This window comes from Panulirus ornatus, chromosome 4 (genome assembly GCF_036320965.1).
Source record: "Panulirus ornatus isolate Po-2019 chromosome 4, ASM3632096v1, whole genome shotgun sequence".
NCBI classification, from domain to species: domain Eukaryota; kingdom Metazoa; phylum Arthropoda; class Malacostraca; order Decapoda; family Palinuridae; genus Panulirus; species Panulirus ornatus.
This window is the reverse complement of record NC_092227.1, coordinates 72,206,513-72,233,011: the sequence shown is the minus strand read 5'-3', so window position 1 is coordinate 72,233,011 and position 26,499 is coordinate 72,206,513. Positions and strand designations below refer to the sequence as shown.

Sequence of the window (26,499 nt, the reverse complement as noted above, 5' to 3'; positions counted from 1 at the left end):
CGTGAAATATGTAATATAAGACGGTCTGTTGCAGATGTGATCTGATTTCCTTCACTACCAAAGGTGTTATCATCATCATTGTTATCATTATCATTATTATTATCATTATTATTATCATTAATATTAGTATTATCATTATTATCATCATTATTATCATTGTAAACGTAGAGACCCTTTTCTTGTGGGGTTTACAGCTTCGAAGCTGCACTTCACGAAGGAGCAAGGTGAGGTGGATTCCTCTGGGGAGGAAAGGTCCTGAACTACACAGTACTCTTTTCTGTCCACAGATGATGATACAGCCTCGTCGAGGGTAACTCCTCACTCGCAGTTTTATCACTTGACAGGTGGAGTTCGTCAACATCTTTCATTGCACACTGGACGATCCAGAGAGACTGAATTCGTCAAGGTTGGTAGGTTCCTTTACAAGATCTTATCTTTCCTGGATCTCCGGCCTCAAGACGTCACCAGGGAAGCACTTCCTCCTCATGATGACCATTTGCTCACATTAGCACAACTGTGAAATCAATTTTTCGCAAAATGCGACTCCATCGGTCAGGTTATGATACGGGGGTTCGAACTCCCTGTGGAGGGAACGCGCTGCATAAGAGTCGGTGTTCAGCGTAAATATCTTGTGGACGTCAGGCGTGGCTTGTGGCACCGCTTGGAGGGCGTTGGGTTTCACGGCTCAGCGGCTGAACCTGATTGGAAGGGAAATTCGGGGATGGTGAGACGAGTATTGAGGTTATCCTGACCAGCCACAAATCGTTCGCGCGAGAGAAGTGTCAAGCTGATGTGAGAGTCGAGGAAAACCATGAAATGACTTGGGTCCCACAGATGGAGTGGAGAAGATGAGGTGAGGAGTCAGTGGTTGCTAGCAGCTGCATCTTTGCCTGGTCACTTGGCGAGGGAAGGAGGGTGTCGCTTTTCATTTCTTCACCTCTCTCTCTCTCTCTCTCTCTCTCTCTCTCTCTCTCTCTCTCTCTCTCTCTCTCTCTCTCTCTCGCCTGTGGCACTCACTACCCGGCTGACATTGGATGGATCTTTCTCTTGTGTCTCTACTGGTGAAGTCATCGAAGCTGACCCCCCAGACCTCCATATGCGAGGTGTTCATGAGATCTAACCCTCCTCGAACTCCTCTTGTGATATCCCTGCAGACATCAGTGTGGCAGCACGTTACAAGACCCCTAGGTAGAATGGATGAAAATGTGTACAATATTGTCACTCCTTCCAAAGACGTGTCTTCGATAAGCTCATCATTAGAACGACAGATTTCTCCACCACAGAGCGCAATCTAGAGATCTATTTCACCTTTACTGACCTTCAATAAGACATAGAGAGGTTCTTGTCTTCTGAGGTGGTATATGAACAGCTCATTTTCGCTGTGGATGAACTCAGGACGTGCGACCCCTGTGATAGTGGTATGTGAGAACACAGGTGTCCACGTACATCAGCTGTGAGACTCACACCTGCTATCTGACATCCAAGTCCAGTCTGGATGGAGATTAAGCTATGAATATCTTCCTTAACTGTCGACTGGAGGTATGGTATTCAGACGACGAAGAGGAATTTGGGAGGAATCTATTGGAGGTTTCTAGTTAGAACGGTGATCAGGGGATCAGGAGCTAACTTGTGTACGGTTTATTTCAGTAAGTGCCTATCGACTTGTGGACGGCCATTCAGTCAGGAACCGTAACGCAACAACTTAGACGTACTTTATGTATTGACTTACCATGTCCATCTCTGATATCTGGCCCATACTGCGAACCTCAATGTCGATCTCCACAGTCGTGGGTTCACCTGCGGGGAAACGGAACAAACGTCAGTTTATACCAAGAAGAACTGAGAACTTCAGCTTTAGAAGAATAAGAACAGACCTCCCAACCCCAAGTCATTATACAGAGGCTAGTATAGGTCAGTCCGTGAGGGTTGGACAACCTTGGTAAGTTCGTTAGGCTTTCCAATGGAGGGGTCATGCCCCATAGACACTGACATTCATAGTAGGTTCACTATACCCGCCAATGAGGACAATGTCTCCATACATGGACACCCCTGAGTGAACTCTAGCCAAGGTACAAGCTGTCGGCTGGCAGGGCCTGTCACAGCTGAGGTGCCTTACCCCATCCCCAAGCTGGTGCTTAGTCATCTGTCAACAAGAGGAGGGACAAACAGCTGGGTGGGCTATGAGCCGGTACACACCGTGCCAGGGATCGAACCCTCGAGCGGTGATTTGATGAATGCAGTAAATTAACGACTTGGTTACACGACCGAGGCGCAAAACAGATGGTAGTAAGTCAAATAATGTGAAATCTGTTATCATTCGTTGTATATAAAAGGCAGTTAAGAAGATTTTTACGTTAATAAAAGCCATGATGAACGGCTCGAAGGATATTTGTGATTGTAAAGAATCTATCACAGATGTAATTTCAGGCCTACGAGGCGGAATATAACCTTCTTCCATGTCAGTAGCATCTACATCAAACTCTTCCCGTCCACCGGACAGAGGAAAGCGGCGGAACAGTCGAGGATGAAGGCATGCATACCCAGGCTCTCCCACGTCCCTGGACAGAGGAAAGCGGAATGGACGAGGACACTGGCATGCACTGCCCGCCCCTCTCCGTCGCAGAAGAAGGAGAGCACGACAAAGCTGGACGGAGGAGGATAATTGCGTCTCGGGCTGGCAAAGGAAAGGCCTCGAGAGGATAAATGGTGGCTGCAAAAGTTAGAAAGACGTGGTAGGTTTCACGTCACACAATAAGACATCCTGGGAAGGATAAAGAGGGGGAGGGAGGGAGGACTTCCAGAGTGGCAAATTAAAGGTGTCAGAAGAAGGTCAAGTGTGCCGGAGGACCGTAGCCACACACCTCAAGCTGTGCTGAGTTCTCTCAGAACAGAGCAAAAATTTTACTGTTAATTTCATCTTAACATATGTCTAGTGTTGTGTGTTTCTGTGGCACAGTGCTTAGCATCACTGATTATGAGTCACGTCCACCAGGGTTCGAATCCTGGACGGTACAGCCTACTCACAGATGACCCAGGTGTTCATTTTATCTTCAGGGTTGGTAGATGCATGGATATCTGGTGCACGATATACATATATAAATATGAATATAAATATATATATATATAATTATATATATATGTGTGTGTGTGTGTGTGTGTGTGTGTGTGTGTGTGTAATCTTATCCCTGACAGGGGTGGAAACCTCAAGACTTAAACCATGAAATAAGAAAGATTATTCAAGTATGAGTGATTATCCCTTCATCAGCGGGGAGACAAAAGATGCCTGAAGAAGGAATGAATCATTGTTTACATATAGGATAAGCCGGAGGACATGACACTACTGGATTACCTCCGAAAGATGGACGCAGCTTCTGATCGTAGCCCTTGAGAAGGTTGTCCAGCAGGGTGGAGATGTTCTTGGTGGGTGTGATCTGTCGTACTCCACCCGACCTGTGGAAAAGAGAGTTAGGAGGGAAGGAGGGAGAGAGAAAGTATTCCCACATCCCGATATACATCAACACATCTCTCTGCATACAGTTCGTTGTCTGTGTAGGTGACACCAGATCACTGCAAGCTTTCACAAACCTTCAAGTAACTCTACACATGCAAAATTGCCGTCAATACCCAGACAACCAAGGCAGTCCACAGCACATCACTGTTCTGAGGGCAGTCTACACCAGATAACCGCTCGCTATGCACAAACAAGAAAGACAATCCTCACGATGTCAATGACCACATCAAAGACAACCAAAAACGGGCTCTCCACTGCTCTCCAGAACTACTTGCTGCCTGGGAACAAAAGAAGGTGATCCCGTCTCATCCTGATGGTACTCAATACAATGGATGTGCAGTACAGTTGTGTCGTCCACCAGAGTTCATTAAATCATCCAACAGATGATGACATCCAAAACGGTGGAAGACTCACGCACACATGCCATTGATTTTTCATCATCTGTTTGTTATTATCATTTTACTGTGAGTTACATAGATGCATCTCATAGAATGTTCCCATGGGCTGACTACTCTCACGGCCCACTTTTGATTAAGATAACGCGAAAAAGACTTCAAACAGACAATATTCCTGTTTCTTACAGTTAGAAATTTTTTTTCATTATCTTAGAGAGTTCCCCGAACACGTAGCGATGTCTAATTCATGCAATTATGCAGTAATATCCAAGAGGTGTATCTATAAAATCCCATACATTAACACAAATCACAACTTAAAATGCAAAAATCCTAAAAGTTAGTTTCAAACTCTTATAAGTTGGCTCAAAAGTCATATAAGTTGTTTAATATTCCTAAAAGTTGGCTCAAAACTCATATATAAGTTGGTCAAAATTCCTAAAAGTTGGCTCAAAATTCATACAAGTTGACTTAAACTTACAACAGGTACTGTGTGAGTGGATGTTGCTGTTGATGATGTGAGTGCGATGACGACTCACCTGAAGGAGAAGTTGGGCAAGTTCCTGTTGATACGAGGGAAGACTTTCCTGGAGTCTGGATCCTCCCTCTCCCCACCGACCCTGCAGTCCACACGAAGCAGAATTAATCCCTCAAGCATCACAGAGGATCATAAAATTAGCTACTGCCATAGAAGCAGAAATAAGGTTCCTGGTGAGTTTGTCAGCAAGAGAGAGAGAGAGAGAGAGAGAGAGAGAGAGAGAGAGAGAGAGAGAGAGAGAGAGAGAGAGAGAGAGAGTGAAGCATGGACTCAGCTGTATTGCATTATGTAGTCAAGACAAGTACATCATACCTGATCACAACATAATGCAAGAATACTAAGGAAAAGTGCCAGAAAAGCGGAGGCACGACTATCAGTCTCTCACTGGACAAACCACAGTGGCAAGGGTTAAGAGGGGAGGATAATCGATCAGCTTAGCTAAACAACGTGACAATGAGTTGTACCGAACCAGTATCACTTCATTTGAGACTCTGACGTACAACTGTTAGGAAGCAGATAGCTATATTGGCGGTCATACAATCTATTTTCACACACTCACACAAACACACACACACACACACACACACACACACACACATGGTCATACATGTTTGATGAAATTCATGTTTACCATGTTTACCAAATGGCGTCCTAGCTTCGTCTATTCGATGTATATCAACTGACTGTTATATTTCTTTCTGTGTCTCCCCTGATGATGTGATTGTTACACGAAAGTGCACTTGGGAACTTTTCGTGTTTCATTTTCCCCGTGGACTCAAGAATATCTTGATCACGCGCAAAATTGTGATCCTTTCCAATATATATTGTATATATATATATATATATATATATATATATATATATATATATATATATATATATATATATATATATATATATGTATTCCTATGAGTCCACGGGGAAAATGAAACACGAAAAGTTCCCGAGTGCACTTTCGTGTAATAATCACATCATCAGGGGAGACACGAGAGAAATATAACGGTCAGTTGATATACATCGAAGAGACGAAGCTAGGACGCCATTTGGTAAACATGTGATTGTCCAAAACTCATAGGAATATCTTGATCACGCGCAAAATTGTGATCCTTTCCAATATACACATGTATATACATGTGTATGGGAATGGGTTGGGCCATTTCTTCCGTCTGTTTCCTTGCGCTACCTCGCACACGCGGGAGACAGCGACAAAGCAAAATAAATAAATACATAAATCTTTGCTGATAACTACGAAGAAAATGAAACACGATAATCCCCAAGTGCACTTCCGTGCAAAAATCACCTCGTCAGGGGAGATACAAAATTAAGATAGAAGACTTAAAACAGTCAGTGTATATATAAAAATGAGGCGGAGCTAAGACGCCGTTGGTACACAAGTGTTTCCAGATGATGACGTTCGGGTCTGGCACTGCGCCTGTCTTAAAATTCTATTATATGGACAAATTTTGCCTACGACAAAGCTATCCAGTTTGTATAGACCTCCACTTACATTCATGCTACAATTCTCTGTGCATTTGATAAGAGATGATTCAACGATGTTTCTCTTAGACAAGAAGTTACAATTTAAAACTGAATTCGCATTACTCCAGTCAGTACAATGGTCATGTTCTTTAACATGATTAGATAAAGCATTTGATCATTGTCCTCTTCCTTACTATATCTATTTTGCTTAAGTCTAACATAGAGATCTGTACCAGTCTACCCAATATAAAACATATCACAGCTTTTACAATGTGTTCTGTAAACACAGACCGAAGAATATTCTGATGATTTTCGTATTAAGATATTCTTAATAGCATTGTCGTTGCTGAAGGCTACATTTACAATGAAGGATTCAGGCAAGCTGGGAAGTAGCATATCATCACTAGATCATCACCAAACCAGAAAAAGAATTGAGAATTATATCGTACTTAGTGTGAAATTGTCTGAATAGTAGATCTTAATGCATCCAGTAGCAGTGAAGGGGTGAAGATTTCTTATCAAGAATTTTCATTCATAAACTCGGCAAGAAAAGGAGTGTACAAAATGACCCGCAACTATTCTTACCGCGCTGGTGTTCATGTGACAATGACTTTGTGGTAATTACTGCTTCGCAGGAGGTCATCTGGGAGGTCTGGACTCGCTTAAAGGGAAGAGTTCCAGCTAATGATACTGAAATACGTGTCCTTAACCAGGGATACATGAAGGGGGGATGAAAGAAAACGTTGGGCAATAAAGAATTCTTCTCACAAAAGAAAATATCTTTTCTTTTTTTCTTTTGTCATCCCGAAGTAAATGTCATGCATGACAGATATAAAAGATCTCGAATGTACAGTACCAAGTTTGGTCTGCTTTTTTATGGCGTATCGTCAAACGACGGCATCAAACTGCCTTTGTTTTCTGCCTGATATTCTTTTTATGTTGTTACTAACCCGTGGGAGGGGAACGTGTTGTACTTGATTTCTTTCTATTTCTTTCTTTTTCATTTCTACTCTAACAATTACCAGCCCGACACTTTCTTTTGATCTGACCCATAAGGATCAGGTCAAAGGTTAGTGGCGTCGAGGCTATAACGAAGATACCCTTTGACCTAACACGTAACGGCCAAGTCAAAGGCCATCTGAACTACACCCTTACGGGTGTAGCGAAGATAAGGATATAGTGAAGATGACCTGTCAACCGACTATTAAGAGTCAGGTCAAAGGTTAATTGTACTGAAGGTGTAATGAAGATGTGCTTGCCAGGAAATATGAAGTGAAGGTGATTTTGTTGGAGGTGAAGTGAAATGGAATACTCCGAGGGTGTGGTAGAGATGCGTATGGTGGTGGTGGTGGTGTGTGTGTGTGATAGTGCAGAGGGAGACGTATTGTATTTGCTCGCGAATGTTGGCGTTTCTAGATTTTTTTTCTAATCCTCTTTTTTTAGATGACCCGCACGAGATGAAGCACAGGCCAGCACCACACACCTTCCCCGGGGACCTTGAAATCTTTATGAGCAGCCAGAATTAGCTCTGGTCACCGTCCCTGTGACTCCCACTCGCACCGTGTGGCAAGATGGGTCTCTCTCTGGCTCTCCCACACCACCTGAGCCCCTCTTATGATACCTGATCCCGCAAGCAGCATCATCGATGGGAAGAGAAATGATCAGAATCTATGAGTCGGTCTGCACAGGTTGCTGTAGGTGGTTGAATGGGAGGATAGGAAAGCAGGTCTATTCTCAGTGTGGTCAGAATGATCACACGATTCGTTGACGTGATGTATAAATAGGCTTGTGTGCTGGACACGTTTCCATGGAAGTCCTGATATTCCTGTAGTAGGAATATGATCATTTTCTTTTATACACTAACACACCACCATAGGAGGAGGCTATGAAGCAGGTGGGTAAGATCATTTATATATTTTTGGAGGTATCATCAAGAACGGAAGGCTGAGCCCTAGAGGAAATAATCCCCTCTTGGATCCCTTCTCTGTTCCTTTTTAGGGAAAAGTAAAAAAGGAGGGAACGATTTTCAGGCCCCCACTCCCACCCCTTTTAGATGCCTTCTGCGACGCGCAGGTAATACGTAGGAAGCATTCTTTCTCCTCTATCCCCAGGATTGATATATATATATATATATATATATATATATATATATATATATATATATATATATATATATATATATATATATATATATAATCTACTTACTGAAGAACCCGTTCTATTCAGGGTCCCACGGCGTTTAAAAAAGCCAGACACGCCGAGCGGCCGCGCCTACAGGGCAAGAAGTATGATGATGTGCATTGTGTGAGGAGCAAGTGTTGCTGTCTGCAGTGTAAGAGTTGCTTGCTGGGGAGCAAGCGTCTCGCTGAATCGATGTTTGTAATGCTGAAGAGAGGTGGTGTCCAGACGGTGGACGAGAAAAAGTAATTCATTCGTGACTGAGGAGTGTAGTCACAGATGGATGTCTGACGAAGTGAATTTTAAGACTGGCTTGAGGCGTAGGGAGGCTTGTCGAGTTATTACAGTGTGTTGTGCTATTTGGTTGGACTGGGTCGCAGGTTGGACTAGTGGATAAAGGTTGAGTTAGGTGTTGGTGTTTGGTTATGACATGGTTTGGGTTGGAGGTTCTAGTGCTGTTGCAAGGAACTGGGTATCGAACATATTAAGATAGGCTTCCGTCGGAATATATTTTTGTTTGTTGTGTAGGTGCTGGATGTTTGTGGTTGCTAAGCAACGGACGATTTATCTGAGAGCTGTTTTGTTATGTTTTTGGTTTTGTTATATAAGCTTTTGAAAAAAAAATAGTTGACCAGACAAATAAGGCGAGGCTCAGATTGGAGCGAATGACTTGTTCGTAGAGGATATTGCATCCTCCTTTTTCTTGTCCAAAAATAGTGCCAATAAGTGGTCTGTGTTCAGTTTATTTGTACACTCTCTGCTGATGTATACTGTGTGGGTAATGAATGTCATGTGTCTATCATAATACATAGTATGGCTGATGCTTTGTTGATCAGGCGTGGTTAACCAATCAAAGTTATGTACGCTGGATTCATAATTGTTAGGGGTTAGGGAAACAACAGTTGTTTTCTGTATGGATGCAGACATTCTGTTGTGAGGGACAAGTGTTCCAGTGGCAAGAGAGAGTGTTGTATGATTATTGTTCCTAATGTAGCGTCAGGGTGATGTGATGTGATTGTGAGGTCAACAGTACGTAGGAGGAGGCTAACATCATGGATTACAGAGTGGAAAGGAAGATCATTTTGGAAAAGACTAAAGAAAGTTGGAGATAGAACTGCCCCACTGGGAGAACATCACTGTAGAGCTGAAGGACTGTGGAATTGAATTCTTTGTGAACGACTCTACCTTCGCTGCCAGGTATGAAGTAATGTTTTGTGTTTCTTGGGTGAATTTAGGGCAACTGAGGAGCAAGTATTACTGTCTGCAGTGTAAGAATTACTTGTTGGGGAGGAAGTGCCTTGTGGAGGGTGAGCTCAGGTGTCTTTTGTAACATATTATGCTGAGATGTGTCAAAAACTTTCTTGTTGTGTCTTGTGTTTTCTTTGGTAGTGGGACAGTGGAGTGGGGTCTGACTGTCTGGTCGTGATGCACTGCAGCCTTCGCATGAAGGCTTGTTGCACACACAGACACACACTCCTTACACACGCATCCTGCTTGTGTGTGTGTGTGTGTGTGTGTGTGTGTGTGTGTGTGTGTGTGTAGAATTGAATATTCTACTGATTAATGAAAATGACGAAAAACCCTATTTTCACCGTATGCGATTTTTTGAAACGATCCGAAACACCAAGTTAGTTCTGTCCTTGAAGGATGTGAGAACTGTCGAACCTGCTGCAGACATGATCTACAAATGTCAGCATACGTGAGCTGTCTCCCTCAGCACCATCACTCACCATCATGTTCATTGCTATACATTCGAAAAACCTAATTTCACTTCACCCTCGACAAACGCAACTTCACATCACCCTCGACACCACTGGTCCTCGACGTAATTCTTATGGATCAAGTTAAGTGTATCATCACTACACCTTAGCCTTTGACCTAATCCTTACGGGTCAGCTCAAAGGCGAGGTGTAGGGTACTTAATGGTGGGGAAAAAAGGAAAAACAAATAGATTTCATTTAGCAAAAATAATACTTTTTCCCTGTCGGATGTAGATATAAATAGCCTGGTAGAATATACATGAATGATCTATGGGTGATGACATGTCAACAAGTCATGTCAAAGGGCGTGACCTGAATTTGGTGTAAAAACGGGGAACAGGTCATACCAGTTCATGAACACTTGTCCTCTGGCAGCCTAACTGAGCCCCGCACCACTCGGTAGTGATAACCTCACTGTCATGTCGAGCATATTGACCTGAACAGGACTGTATTGAGTTTCCACACTCTTACCTGAGTGTACTTTTACACACTCTTTCCTGAGTATACTGAGTTTACACACCCTACCTGAGTATACTGAGTTTGCACACCCTACCTGAGTGTACTGAGTTTACACACTCTTACCTGAGTGTGCTGAGTTTACACACTCTTACCTAACAAGTACCTTTACTCACCCTGCTTGACTCAGGATGAATATGACTCCTTTCCGTACAAGAACATAAGACTATAGGAAACTGCTGGCGGTCAGGTGGCCTCTTACGATGCTCTTCCTGTCTACATTCACGAAGTGTATTTTCACCTGAGTATACGTATGTCTGTCTGGTAAGATGATGTATTAAGACTACTTTGGAAGAGCGATTGTTTGGTAGTCGTCGGATCATTTCGGTGAGTCTATGTGTATTTTGTTACTGTTGTGTTTATTTGGGTTTGGGGGAACTAAGGGTATAGGTTCTCAAAGTAATGGACAAAGGTACGATTTCATTTTCTATAGGATTGGAGGTTGATTGTGGAGTGATTTGGATGAGAAGGGTCGAGTGTGGTTACCGAGCATATTGAGGTGAGATCACACTGGGAAAAGGTTTGTTTCATTTTGTAGGTGATGAATGCCTGACGTTGTTAAGCTCGACTGACTGTTCTAAGTTCTATGCTTTTGTGTGGTTTGCAGCTCTGTTATACTTGCTTCTGACAACGTGGATGACCAGGCAAGTGAGAAGTAGATGCGGGTAGGGCAAATGAATTGTATATTGAGGATACTAAAGAACTGTGTTTTATGTCCGAATCTGGTACCATGAAGTGTTCTATGGGCGTTTAATTTGTTTGCTGCCTCTGTGCTGATGTGTGTGGTGTGGAGAGTGAATATGGGTGAGTGGAATGTGATGCCAAGGAATAATTGGAGTTTAGGTGAGTGGGAGTGACTGTCCGTGCAAAGTGGCGGGAGGGTACACATTGGGTTCATGTCTCCCTGGAGTTCAAAGGATGACTGAAGACTTCTGTGGAGATGCAGAAATTCTGTTATGGGTACACCAGCATCTACATTGTGTCATGTGGTTTTGCATGTTAGTTGTTGCTTAGGAAGTGTCATGATAATGTGGTGCGACTTTGAGGTCGTCTGTGTATGACATTCTTTCTTCATGGTTGTATACAGGAGGTGATGGAAGGTCATGGAGAAAAAGATTGAGAGGCAGCGAGAAAGTGTTGTTCTTTGGGGTAACTCTACTGCAGCGCTCAGCAGGATTTTAGAAGCGAAGCTTTTGTAAATCATTGTGGCTTAGTGGCAAGCATGAAGCCAGGTATCCATTTTGTTGTCATTACAGTGGAGGATGGTGTCATGTGTGTCTCGTGTGAGGATGTGTCGGGGGTACGGTGTCGAATGGTTAGTTGATATCTATTGCTACCGATACTGTACTGAAGGGAGGCTGCGTTTGGTTGAAGCCATCCAGGATGTACCATATGAGGTATGTGTGTTGTGTGGTAGTAGAGTGCTTGGGTATCATACCACGCTGTGTAGGTGAGAGTAGGATATTTTTAGAGGATTTTCTTGTGGCTAATTGTTTCAAACAGTATAGAGACTGAAGATACTGGTGATATAAGGCGGTAAGGGCTTTGTTGGTTAGCATTAGATGGCAACCCAGACAAAGGAAGAGTCACCACAGCGGCCTGGAGGCCTCAGTGACCCGCTCGTAACCATGGTGGGTGATCGTGAGCATTTCTTTGAGATTGGCTGAATCTGTGCCGCCCATCATCGCCTACAGCGAGCATCGCCCGCACCCAAGCCACCGGTACTTAGGATTAGCCAATCCAATAAATAATATAATTCTATAAAGTACAAATACTGAAGTCTTAATTCATACATGATAAAGACTTTGATAGTTCTGCAAATAACAATATATCATTCATTCTTATTATACTCATATATATATATATATATATATATATATATATATATATATATATATATATATATATATATATATATATCATTACTATGCTAGATCTTCGTTCCCCGCGTCAGCGAAGTAGCGTCAGGAAACAGACGAAGAAACACCCATCCCCTCATGTACACACATAAACACATACATACACGCACATACACGTACATATATATACATATACATATAAATACCAACATATACTTATATGCATACATGAACATACACATACACAGACATAAACACATGTATATATTTATACGTGCTTACTTTTATCCATTCTCGACGTCACCCCGACCCACAGGAAACAGCCTTTTTGTACATGAAATAAAGAATCGTTTTGATATATATCTGGCGCATGGGGCAGAGGCCAGCAAAAAAATCAATTGCTCACCGAAAGGGTAAAGACTTTAATTGCAGTGCGTGTGTCAGCGGGAGTGAGGGGTGGGTGAGCTATTGCTTCAGGATGGAATTTGTGTAGATTTTTCATGACTCTCCTGTTTATGGATGTGTCTGGTAAATGGCTGATGTATGTGGAGTGTTTCACGAGGGTGACTGTGTCTTCGAAGGGATAAGATAGATGGGTAGACAGGGGGGGAAAAAAGAATGCTGCCCACGTACTCCGTGGGTGTCGCAGAAGGCGACTAGGAGGGGCGGGATCGGGTGGCTGGAAATCCTCCCTTCATGTGGTATACTGGGGTGGAGTGTGGTATACCGAGGTGGAGTGTGGTATGCTGGGTTGGAAGTGTTGTCGACTGAACCAGAGCATGCGAAGCGTCCATATGGAGGTCTGTGGGGCCTGGTTGTGGATAGGGAGCTGTGGTTTCTGTGTATTATACAAGACAGCTGAAGAATGGATGTGAGCGTATGTAGCTTTCTTCGTCACTTCCTGATGCTACCTCGCTAATGCGGGACACGGCGACCAAATATGGAAAAAAGTAAACATGCAATACAGAGTAGATTTCGCTATATCTACGCATAAAAGATGGCAACCTTTCGTATGAAATTCTCTTGACTAAGTGTCAGTAGAAACCTCTCTGTTCACCATCATATTCCGACATAGTCACAGTACATGAATAGTTAAACGTATAATGATTAGACGAGGAAAGAAAGAGAGGATGAAGCTGTTGGCAGCTTTTATGTTATGATTGGAATTAATATTTCATGCTAACATCAATGGCCAATTAATCAAACTTTGTAAAATCTGGTACAGACTCATACTTCCTTGCTGACCCTTTTGCATTAACTCACTAGATTACATCCGTCCAGTAAATCATATTACATTAATTGGATTACATCACATTACTGAAATTACATTACGAATCTGAATATAGACAAATAGAGCGTTGGAGGCCTTGGATGCCCGTTTTGGAGTGGACGAAGCATGAGGATCCTGTCATCTCATGTATGTATACATATATATATATATATATATATATATATATATATATATATATATATATATATATATATATATATATATATATATGCACACAGACACACACAAATTTAATGTGTATGATCGTGCACTTTCATAGAACCCATAATACCCTTCAAAAGGAAGGATTCGAGCCTCGTACCATTTGCGTGGTAGCTGGGTACTGTGACCAACATACTGGGTACTGACTACTAGGTAATTTTAGCCTGATGAGCTGCAACCAATTTAGACCTCATTGCTCATGGACGTGAGACGAAGGTTATTAGATTACTAGTAATCGAATAGTCATTTCCCTATTATGGGAAGCACATCCGAGTGGTCAGTGAACTCAGCTACTACACATATGGTACGAGGTTCGAATTCTTGCTGTTAGGGGGTATTACGTGCTATATATATATATATATATATATATATATATATATATATATATATATATATATATATATATATATATATATATATATATTTACAATTCTCTTAATGAGGTTTGAACCACTGTGTGCTGAGGGCTGACAGTGTTGGCACCGCCAGGCCACCGAGCTATGTATAGGTAAGTAACCATCTATCTGACTAATTCAGTATTCATTCGTCCTATACATATACATGCCTCGTGGATCACACGGGCAGTATTTGGTGGTCGTTTATTCCACTGTTCCATAGATCTAGTGATGGAGAATCGTTGGCCCACGATTGTCTTACTAATACATCTCTTTATACCGTTCATATGGTCCTGCTAACTCTATACCTGACGTGAAAATCTTTTTCGTGAGCTGCATTCTTGAAACTGATAAATATTTTGCTAACTTTTGCTAAATCTCCCTAGAGCCTGCTCTTCATTTAGAGTAAAAGATGTTTTAGATCCTTGAATCTTTCTACATTAGGTCCCTGAATTTTTCTTCATTTGGTATATTCCTGAGCAAAGTGGTAGAGCTACATGTATATACTACTGGCAATAAAGCAGAACTTACTTCATGATGAGGAGGACCTACCTGATGGTGACGAGAGAGAAAAACAGCGCCAGCAACAGGCGCCATCCTTTGCTGCACCGCAGGAGCATCACGGTCACCTGCACGGAGGGAGAGAGAGAGAGAGAGGGAGAGGATGTAGCAGATGCTGGGTCACAAAAGCAATCTCGCTTCTGTGAAATGCACGTCCTACCACTCGCACATGCAGCTCCGCACGCACACAGGAAGCGCTTTTGTTCTCTTCTTCAAAGTACAGATCCATGCATTCGCATACGCAGCTGCGTACATACACTTTGAGTCTTTTTATAGTGGAGTGGTTAGCGATGTGTCCGTGCAGTCTAACGGGCCAGGGTTCGAATCCTAGACAAAGTAATTGAGTTATAGTTAACTTAAGCTCTTCATCTTACCCTTTGAGGTTGGTCGATGACTGGTTGCTTGGTGTGAGTTAAGAACGTGTGTGTGTGTGTGTGTGTGTGTGTGTGTGTGTGTGTGTGTGTGTTTATGTGTGTGTGTGTGTTTATGTGTGTGTGTGTGTGTGTGTTTATGTGTGTGTGTGTGTGTGTGTGTGTGTGTGTGTGTGTGTGTGTGTGTGTGTGTTTGTGTGTGTACAAGATTGAAAAACTGGAAAAACTCTCTCTTTTTAACAAACACATAATAACAAAACCTAGCAATTACACATGTGCGCCTCACACATACAAACCTATACATCCAAACATCCGAACACATGCACAAAAATGAGGATGGGACAGGGAAAGAGGAGCCTCGATATGAAGATTATCTATAAGAAAATAAGCTGCTGGAATCTGTGTGTGACAGAGACTTGGAAAGTATTAAGATTGCATTCGAGTACGTGGATTGAAAAAGATATCTAGCAAACTGTTCACGGCATATATTAAGCCAACACTATAACATGCTTCTCAAGTTTGGTCACCGCAATTAAAGAAACACAAGAATCTGATAAAGAAGGTCCAGAGGAAGGACAAAGATGATACCAGAATCAAGAGATCTAAGTTTTATGTACATAAACTTGTTCGTCAAGGGTAATTAGTGGTGGGATGAAGTAAAGTTGCTAGTGAAAGAGAAAATAGAGGCATATGAGCTATACTCACAAGGAAAGAGTGTAAATGACTGAGAGATATATATATATAAGAGAAAGCGGCAGGAGGTAAAGATAGAGGTGAAGGCGTCGAAAAAGAGGGCAAATGAGAGTTGGGGTGAGCGAGTACGGTAAACTTAACGGGGAATAAGATGTTTTAACGGAGGGTAATAGTGTCCGAAAAGCAAGAGAATAAATGAGAACATCGATGAAGGGGCCAATTAAGTGAGGCAGTGATAAATTGAGGAGATGGAGTGAGTATTTTGAAAGAATGCTGAATGTATTTGATGGCAGAGTTGTAAATGTAGGTGCTTGGGTCGGGGTGGTATGCGAAGTAAGTCATGTAGAGTGGTTTGATGAAGAGAGAAGAGTTAGTGAAAGCCTTACGTAAGACGGAATGTGGCAAGGCGGCTGGGGTAGCAAGGCGGCTGGGGTAGATGGTATTGCAGTTGAATTTCTGAAGAAAGGGGGTGACTGTGTTGCTCATTGGTCATATTGGCTTTTCAGTGGAGGTATGGATCATGGTGAGGTGCCTGAGGTGGAATGCATGTATAGTGCCACTGTATACAGACAAGGGGATAAAGGTGAGTGTTTAAGCTGCATAGGTAAGTTTGTCGAGTATACCTGGTAGGTTGTATGGGAAGGTATTGATTGAGACGGTGAAGGCATGTACAGAGCATTAGATCAGAGAAGAATAGTGTTGTTTCAGAAGTGGTGGAGGTTGTGTGGATCAGGTGTTAGCTTTAAAGAATATGTGTGAGAAATACTTAAAATGAATCTAGAAATAGCATATGATAGGGTTGATAGAGATGCCATGTGGAAAGTCTTAAGGATATGAGGTGTGGGAAGAAAGCTGCTAGAAGCAGTGAAACGTTTTTATCAAGGATGTAAGGCATGTGTACGAGTGGAGAGAGAAGAGAATGAATTATTCCAAGAGAAGGCTGGTCTGTGGCAGGGGTGTGTGATGTCACCATGGTTGTTTGATCTCTTATGGACAGAGTGGTTAGAGAGATGAAATACGAGAGACTTGGGGAGAGGGGCGGGTACGCAGTCTACAGGGAATGAGAAAGCCTGGGAAGTGAGTCACTTGTTACTTACTGATGATACAGCACTGGTGGTATCCCGAGTAAGACACTGCTGAAGTTGGTGACTGAGTATGGAAGAATGTGTGAAAAGCGGAAATTGAGAGAAGATGTGAATAAAATCAAGGTTATTAGGTTTAACAGTGTTGAGGGAGAGGTTAGTTGGGGTGTGGTTTGAACGGAGGAAGTGAGGATTTTCAGATGTCTGGGAGTGGGCATGGTAATGAATGGAACCACTAAAGTAGAGGTGAGTCACAGGTGGGTGAGGGGGTTAAGGTTCTAGGAGTGATGATAGCGGAGCTGTGGTTTCGTACCATTGGAATGGATGTGAGCGGATGCAGCCTTTCGTCGTCTGTTCCCGGTGCTACCTTGTTAACGTGGGAAACGACAATCAAGTATGGAAATATATATATATATATATATATATATATATATGAACTACATCTCGGGGCAAGATGTCTCTAGGGGCTGGAGATGATGGTGGCGAGGTTGACGCAGTAGCTTCTTTCCATATTGATGGATGATACCCAAGTGAAGAAGGTTAAATTCAAATGTATGTATAGCCAAAAAACAAAATCCTACATAATTAACAGAAAAAAAAATGCTATTTTCCAGAATTGCAAAATACATTAATAAGAAGTAAAATGTATAATGTATATAATATATAACATATGTAACGTATATCAAATATCTATGAATGTAGTATATAGCACTCATATATGGTACGGTCAAGCTCGGGTTGCCGGTGCGAGTGTAAAGATACGGGCGTCAGTGATACTAGCCACACATTCGCACTGGAGTGGTCGATCACACACATACACACTCGAGCGGTCAAACATGCCAGTAGTGTGAGCTTGCAACCATCAAAAGATTCCCTCCGTCTGGGTCTTGCCAGCAAATCATAACATACATGCTTGACGAGCTGAAGCACCAGTGATGCGATTTTATGGCAGAAAACAACTCGAAAGTGAAGAGAGTTGTTGTTATAGAGATGTTTTTGGCCGCTCTGCCGACAACACAGCTCGGGGGAGGAGAGGAGGTATGTGAACGAACGCACGGCCAAGATGTGACGCGCCGGCAGGCGACCTGTCACAGGAAATATACAGATAAATGTTTCGATGTTTTGATAGCCAGTGCGGAGAAATATCGAGAAAATGAAATAGTATTCTCTCTGTCCTGAACTGCTGAAGTGATGGATGGTGTGGGTTCTCTTGGGTCCTCGAGAACTATCGTCTGCACTAGGTAATGCTAAGGAGGAATTACGATACACCTGAATTGAGGTTTACTTTTACTTAAGTCTTCTTTTTTTTAGTATATAGCAATTAAATGTTTAAGGAGAGTACCAGACAGTTATAACTTTATTCTTATTCTGTATTCTCAAAGGTACAAGATGGGAAAATAGATGTATATAATGAAGAGGTTTTTGAAAGTTCTTCAGATGGATTAGTGAAAGGAGTGAAGGATTATGAGAAGGGATCAATAAAGATGAAGTGACTGAAGGATGCGTGAGTTGAAAGCAAGAAGAGAGGGGTTTGATGGATAGCTGGAGAATTGGGTTTGATATGTTGACAGGTGAGTTACGGAATTAACGTACGATGGTTAGGTGGATATTAGTCGAACAGATCGAAAGATGACTGATGGACTGATATTACAAATGAGATCAGGAGGAATGGTATGAACTGGTCCGGGAGAGAGTCTCTGTACGAGGAAGAGGAACATGAAGACTGGAATGAAGACGTACCAAACATACAATGTTCTCAAACAAACAGAAATGTTTGAAACTAAAGCTTTTGGAACGAATTCTCCTAAAAACCTACCTTAATCCTAAAGGTATTACCTTTGAACCTACGATACAAGCAGCTAGACTGTCACAGTCACATATGCATTTGAACCCTATCTTTATGGTGTTTATGTCCCTGAAAGAATGTCTGAGACCCACGTAGCAGGTATGATACATGGTATTGAAACAACACAGGGAGAAGCTCGGTGTCACAGGACTCACGCGCCGCCCCTCGTAGTTTACCGTAATCGTTGACACACCCCTGCCTGCCGTCAGTGCAACTCCGGCCAACGTCCTGGCAATGGGCCATCCGATGGGCGGAAACATTGGCTAAATTCCTGGCTATTTCTAGCTCGCTTTTCGCTATTTTATCACGCCTGGCTTCCCTAGGGCGTTGTCACACCTGCACCTGACGTCATACCGTTCTGGATTATTCAATACCCAGATTAAACTATCCAAGGACAAAGTGGACCCATTGCCAGTTCACTCTGTTTTTCTACGATTCAAAAAAGGGGTGCGAATTTCGCTGCAGGGAACTAATACTAACATTTTGTTTTACTAATCTTACACAAAAGTAAGATAGAGTGCGAGATCTGCCATGATAAATTACTATTAGTATAAAAGACAATAAGCTGGCAGCCCCCGCTGTTAAATCATTCACTGCTGACCTCCACTGAGTCACACCTAATGTTCTGAAATTCTATAAGATTTCTGAAAACTTAATGTGTGTGTGTGTGTGTGTGTGTGTGTGTGTGTGTGTGTGTGTGTGTGTGTGTGGTTACGAATCTGCATTCACTGGAGATGTTTACACCTGAGTGTATATATACCCGAAAAACCTCATTTGATATACCAAAGGAACCCCTCTGGTATACCAGATGAACCGCATTTGATATGCCGAAGGAACCCATTCGATATACCCAAGGAACTTCATATACTCGGGGAACCGTAACTCATATACCTGAGGAATTCCATATGATATATCCGGGAACCCCATCTGATATACCCGAGGAACCCAATCTGGTATACCCGAGGAGCCCCACGTAATATATCCGACGAACCCCATCTGATATACCGGAGGAACCCCATCTAATATATCCAAGGAACCCCATCTAATATACTCGAGGAACCTCATCTAATACACCCGAGGAACCCTATCTGGTATATCTAGGGGACCCCATCTGATATACCCAAGGGACCCCATCCATGATACCACAGCAAATCCACCCAGTAAGCTCATCTACGATTTGTTCAAACAACAACACAAACCACTAACATGATACCGCTACAGTCGTTCGTACAACTACTACCTGAGTTTCTAAGTAACCACTGTAACGACCACTACCACATTCCTCAGTAATCACCATCGTAACCACAACCTTCGTTCCTTTCAATCACAAATCGTAACCCCAACCACAAGGCCCATGAACTACCACATCACAACCACAACCGCAGTTCCCATGAACTACCACATCACAACTACAGTTCCCATGAACTACCACATCACAACCACTACCTCGTTTCCCAGGATATTGCATCACATCCACCGTCATGGTTCCCAGTAACTACCATCAAAACTACCGTGACATCGGCCGACATAGAATTATTCGCCTTCACAACAACACTCGAGTGAACACCCATCTTCCACATAATGATCCCCCAGGTCAGTGGTTCCCGCTGCGAGGCGTGTGTCTGCTGCCGCAATGTACGATCATCCACCATTTTCATCATCTCTATTCTTATCAACTTGGACAATACACTTTTCATGACAGTAAGTGCTGCAGTGATGGCATCCGCGTATACAGTATTTCTACCTTGACTGTGTGATGACCCTTAGCGTGGCCAGGCGACATCAATCCTCAAAATACTTCTAAAGCTTTGTACCACAAGTCTTGGTTAACTGCTGTCAACACCTCACCGTGTTGCACTGCGAACGCACCTCAACACATGCGTAGTCAGAGTGAGAGTATGTGGGTCTATGATTGTCCTGAACACCTCAAGAAGGTGTTAAAGACGCTTCTGTTGGTGAGTAGATTGACGTTGACGACCTTAATAACACTGATATTTGATAGACCTAAAGCCTATAGAAGTAAGCATCCAACTAACCTCAACATTCGTCATCCCAGCCATCAACACATTTATGAACATTACCGCTAACATTCATGAGCAGAAACATGCAAAAATAATGTTAATCTTCTATCACGAAGTTTGCTAAGGAGTGAAATGAAGGTCAGGGTGACCTACTTTTAGTGGGATGCTGAAGAACTTATCATTTTGCATGTCACTGTGAAGTAATATGACCCTCCATCAAACAGCTGCTGATAACTGAACTCAGACATAAGACTCAACCCATGGGTGGACGCACAGTCGTACTGGGGTACGAACGTGGGCTCCGAAGGTAACACTGTTCTTCCTCAACTTTGTAGAGGCGAACTGATTAGCAACACAGCCACCATCACAACCACCTATACATCACAAACACAACAATCAACACAACATTCAGTACATTTAAGACGACAGACAAATGATGAACCTACAGCTATTTACGTAATTACAATATAGGAACTTACGCAAATTATTGCACATTTACGAACGCAGCCATCTTTCCGCCCATCACTACACTTGACCACAAGTATTCTCTACAACTTCTACTCTTTATTCAACTCCTAGCGATAATCGACGAGCCTCTCCATCCATCACTACACCAACACATCAACGAACTCAGTCCATGGACACCATTATCTATCATTCATTATTCATTATTCATGATTCATTTTCACAAACAATTATCTCGTATCATCCACAGTCACCTCCCACATGCACATCTACCCTCTTCCTCTACTTCTACCAACAATGTGCGTTACAACCGCTGCAATCAGAAATACTCTCAACCATTATGAAATATCCCACAGAACTTCAGCGACAGAATCCGCACCTACAGTGGTCACCAACATCCACATTGATCCCCAGCATCCACATCCACATTGATCCAAACATCCACATCCACATTGATCACCAACATCCACATCCATAGCGATCACCAACAACCACATCCACATTGATCCCCAGCATCCACATCCACATTGATCCCCAGCATCCACATCCACATTGATCCCCAGCATCCACATCCACATTGATCCCCAGCATCCACATCCACATTGATCCAAACATCCACATCCACAGTGATCACCAACATCCACATCCATAGCGATCACCAACAACCACATCCACATTGATCACCGAACATCCACATCCACATTGATCCCCAGCATCCACATCCACATTGATCCCCAGCATCCACATCCACATTGATCCAAACATCCACATCCACATTGATCCCCAGCATCCACATCCACATTGATCCCCAGCATCCACATCCACATTGATCCAAACATCCACATCCACATTGATCCCCAGCATCCACATCCACATTGATCCAAACATCCACATCCACATTGATCCCCAGCATCCACATCCACATTGATCCAAACATCCACATCCACATTGATCCCCAGCATCCACATCCACATTGATCCCCAGCATCCACATCCACATTGATCCCCAGCATCCACATCCACATTGATCCAAACATCCACATCCACATTGATCCAAACATCCACATCCACATTGATCCAAACATCCACATCCACATTGATCCCCAGCATCCACATCCACATTGATCCCCAGCATCCACATCCACATTGATCCAAACATCCACATCCACATTGATCCCCAGCATCCACATCCACATTGATCCAAACATCCACATCCACATTGATCCCCAGCATCCACATCCACATTGATCCAAACATCCACATCCACATTGATCCCCAGCATCCACATCCACATTGATCCCCAGCATCCACATCCACATTGATCCAAACATCCACATCCACATTGATCCCCAGCATCCACATCCACATTGATCCCCAGCATCCACATCCACATTGATCCCCAGCATCCACATCCACATTGATCCCCAGCATCCACATCCACATTGATCCCCAGCATCCACATCCACATTGATCCAAACATCCACATCCACATTGATCCCCAGCATCCACATCCACATTGATCCCCAGCATCCACATCCACATTGATCCAAACATCCACATCCACATTGATCCCCAGCATCCACATCCACATTGATCCAAACATCCACATCCACATTGATCCAAACATCCACATCCACATTGATCCCCAGCATCCACATCCACATTGATCCCCAGCATCCACATCCACATTGATCCAAACATCCACATCCACATTGATCCCCAGCATCCACATCCACATTGATCCCCAGCATCCACATCCACATTGATCCCCAGCATCCACATCCACATTGATCCCCAGCATCCACATCCACATTGATCCCCAGCATCCACATCCACATTGATCCCCAGCATCCACATCCACATTGATCCCCAGCATCCACATCCACATTGATCCAAACATCCACATCCACATTGATCCCCAGCATCCACATCCACATTGATCCCCAGCATCCACATCCACATTGATCCCCAGCATCCACATCCACATTGATCCCCAGCATCCACATCCACATTGATCCCCAGCATCCACATCCACATTGATCCCCAGCATCCACATCCACATTGATCCCCAGCATCCACATCCACATTGATCCCCAGCATCCACATCCACATTGATCCCCAGCATCCACATCCACATTGATCCAAACATCCACATCCACATTGATCCCCAGCATCCACATCCACATTGATCCAAACATCCACATCCACATTGATCCCCAGCATCCACATCCACATTGATCCAAACATCCACATCCACATTGATCCCCAGCATCCACATCCACATTGATCCCCAGCATCCACATCCACATTGATCCCCAGCATCCACATCCACATTGATCCAAACATCCACATCCACATTGATCCAAACATCCACATCCACATTGATCCCCAGCATCCACATCCACATTGATCCAAACATCCACATCCACATTGATCCCCAGCATCCACATCCACATTGATCCCCAGCATCCACATCCACATTGATCCCCAGCATCCACATCCACATTGATCCAAACATCCACATCCACATTGATCCAAACATCCACATCCACATTGATCCAAACATCCACATCCACATTGATCCAAACATCCACATCCACATTGATCCCCAGCATCCACATCCACATTGATCCCCAGCATCCACATCCACATTGATCCCCAGCATCCACATCCACATTGATCCCCAGCATCCACATCCACATTGATCCCCAGCATCCACATCCACATTGATCCAAACATCCACATCCACATTGATCCAAACATCCACATCCACATTGATCCCCAGCATCCACATCCACATTGATCCAAACATCCACATCCACATTGATCCAAACATCCACATCCACATTGATCCCCAGCATCCACATCCACATTGATCCAAACATCCACATCCACATTGATCCAAACATCCACATCCACATTGATCCCCAGCATCCACATCCACATTGATCCCCAGCATCCACATCCACATTGATCCAAACATCCACATCCACATTGATCCCCAGCATCCACATCCACATTGATCCCCAGCATCCACATCCACATTGATCCAAACATCCACATCCACATTGATCCCCAGCATCCACATCCACATTGATCCCCAGCATCCACATCCACATTGATCCCCAGCATCCACATCCACATTGATCCCCAGCATCCACATCCACATTGATCCCCAGCATCCACATCCACATTGATCCCCAGCATCCACATCCACATTGATCCCCAGCATCCACATCCACATTGATCCCCAGCATCCACATCCACATTGATCCCCAGCATCCACATCCACATTGATCCCCAGCATCCACATCCACATTGATCCCCAGCATCCACATCCACATTGATCCAAACATCCACATCCACATTGATCCCCAGCATCCACATCCACATTGATCCCCAGCATCCACATCCACATTGATCCCCAGCATCCACATCCACATTGATCCCCAGCATCCACATCCACATTGATCCCCAGCATCCACATCCACATTGATCCCCAGCATCCACATCCACATTGATCCCCAGCATCCACATCCACATTGATCCAAACATCCACATCCACATTGATCCCCAGCATCCACATCCACATTGATCCCCAGCATCCACATCCACATTGATCCCCAGCATCCACATCCACATTGATCCAAACATCCACATCCACATTGATCCAAACATCCACATCCACATTGATCCCCAGCATCCACATCCACATTGATCCCCAGCATCCACATCCACATTGATCCCCAGCATCCACATCCACATTGATCCCCAGCATCCACATCCACATTGATCCCCAGCATCCACATCCACATTGATCCCCAGCATCCACATCCACATTGATCCCCAGCATCCACATCCACATTGATCCCCAGCATCCACATCCACATTGATCCAAACATCCACATCCACATTGATCCCCAGCATCCACATCCACATTGATCCCCAGCATCCACATCCACATTGATCCCCAGCATCCACATCCACATTGATCCCCAGCATCCACATCCACATTGATCCAAACATCCACATCCACATTGATCCAAACATCCACATCCACATTGATCCCCAGCATCCACATCCACATTGATCCCCAGCATCCACATCCACATTGATCCCCAGCATCCACATCCACATTGATCCAAACATCCGACAGGAAGAAGTGCTGCTAGGGGGAGGCTCTAGGTCGGTGACCTAATATCTCACAATTCTATTTTGATATCATGATCGATCTATATGTTCTATGTGTTTGTATCTTGAACTTCTAATGTTGTAATGTAAGTGTTGAAATACAAATGGTTGTACATACAGCACATAAGATTGAATGGTGCTGCACACTCGGATCATAAATTACGTACTTTTACTCCTGGAAGCGACGGGTTTCGAACTGAGCGCTACCTCTCCTGTCGGCTTGATAGGGTAGGCAAGCATGACTGCGGCAAGTGACAGGAATAGCATCAGTAGTCGCTCAGCATGTTCCCGTATAAGGAAATCAGGGCTACCAATATGAAGCCAGATGCGAAAGCTTTGTTAGGAATTTTTCCGCCGATTTGTTATAGTGTTCGACACCGTTGGGGGAGAAGTAATTTATGGTCTGACTATATATACCTATGCTTGATATGATTCTTCATACATGATGGATGGGTTTTGACAGATGCCATCACTGCACGAACATGCGCCCGTGTGCTTCAAGCGCCTGGATGTGCTGCTACACCTTGTACTTGCAGAGTTCGGACATTTACAGTACACAACATTGGTGAATTTCTGTGGTTAGCTGTCATCTATCATCAGCTGAGGACGCAATGTTCCACTGGTGGGATCCCAGTACATGCTATCGATGATAGGTGACTCATAATCAGGATCCAGAAGGGTTTTATGCTAATTGCTAAATCATGCTCTGGTACCGGCCATGTCTGATGTGTTGTGTTGACTCTTGTTTGGTAAAAGATTTCCTCGATGTTTGGTTATGTAGTATCACTAGTACTTGGCGAATAAAACTTGCGAATGGACTTCTTCATTCTTCTCTCTATGGTTTCTGGAGGATCCCTTCATCCAAAACCATCCAGTGTAACCACATTCTTCTGGAACGTATTTTCTTGCCGTGTCCACTGAGCTAGCAGACAGCGTATGATGAGCTGAGATGTTCCTCCACAGAGCAGGACTCTTCCTAACCTTATGGACAGCAGTGAAACGTTGCTGGGCTGCAGTACCTATCTTCATCCATATCTTTTGACTCATTTGTGCCGCAAAGGGAACCACAGCACCAGCGCATCCTTGGCTCTGCATACAATATGAGACATTCGAATCCCGCTTGACGAGCTACTATGGCGTCTTGTACTGA

At 43.6% G+C, this 26,499-nt stretch overlaps 1 protein-coding gene across 1 annotated transcript in view; it reads right to left on the bottom strand.

The window, feature by feature from the left end:
* LOC139767303 (gamma-aminobutyric acid receptor alpha-like) overlaps positions 1 to 26,499 on the bottom strand; it is a 120,843-nt gene that overhangs the window by 21,742 nt on the left and 72,602 nt on the right. Inside the window, exons 2-5 of the mRNA XM_071696529.1 lie at positions 14,673 to 14,749; positions 4,443 to 4,523; positions 3,350 to 3,450; positions 1,713 to 1,797 (exon numbers count right to left, since the gene is read on the bottom strand). Of these exons, the coding sequence (XP_071552630.1) occupies positions 1,713 to 1,797; positions 3,350 to 3,450; positions 4,443 to 4,523; positions 14,673 to 14,740 (335 nt within the window). The 5' untranslated portion in view covers positions 14,741 to 14,749. The remainder of the gene's footprint in view (positions 1 to 1,712; positions 1,798 to 3,349; positions 3,451 to 4,442; positions 4,524 to 14,672; positions 14,750 to 26,499) is intronic.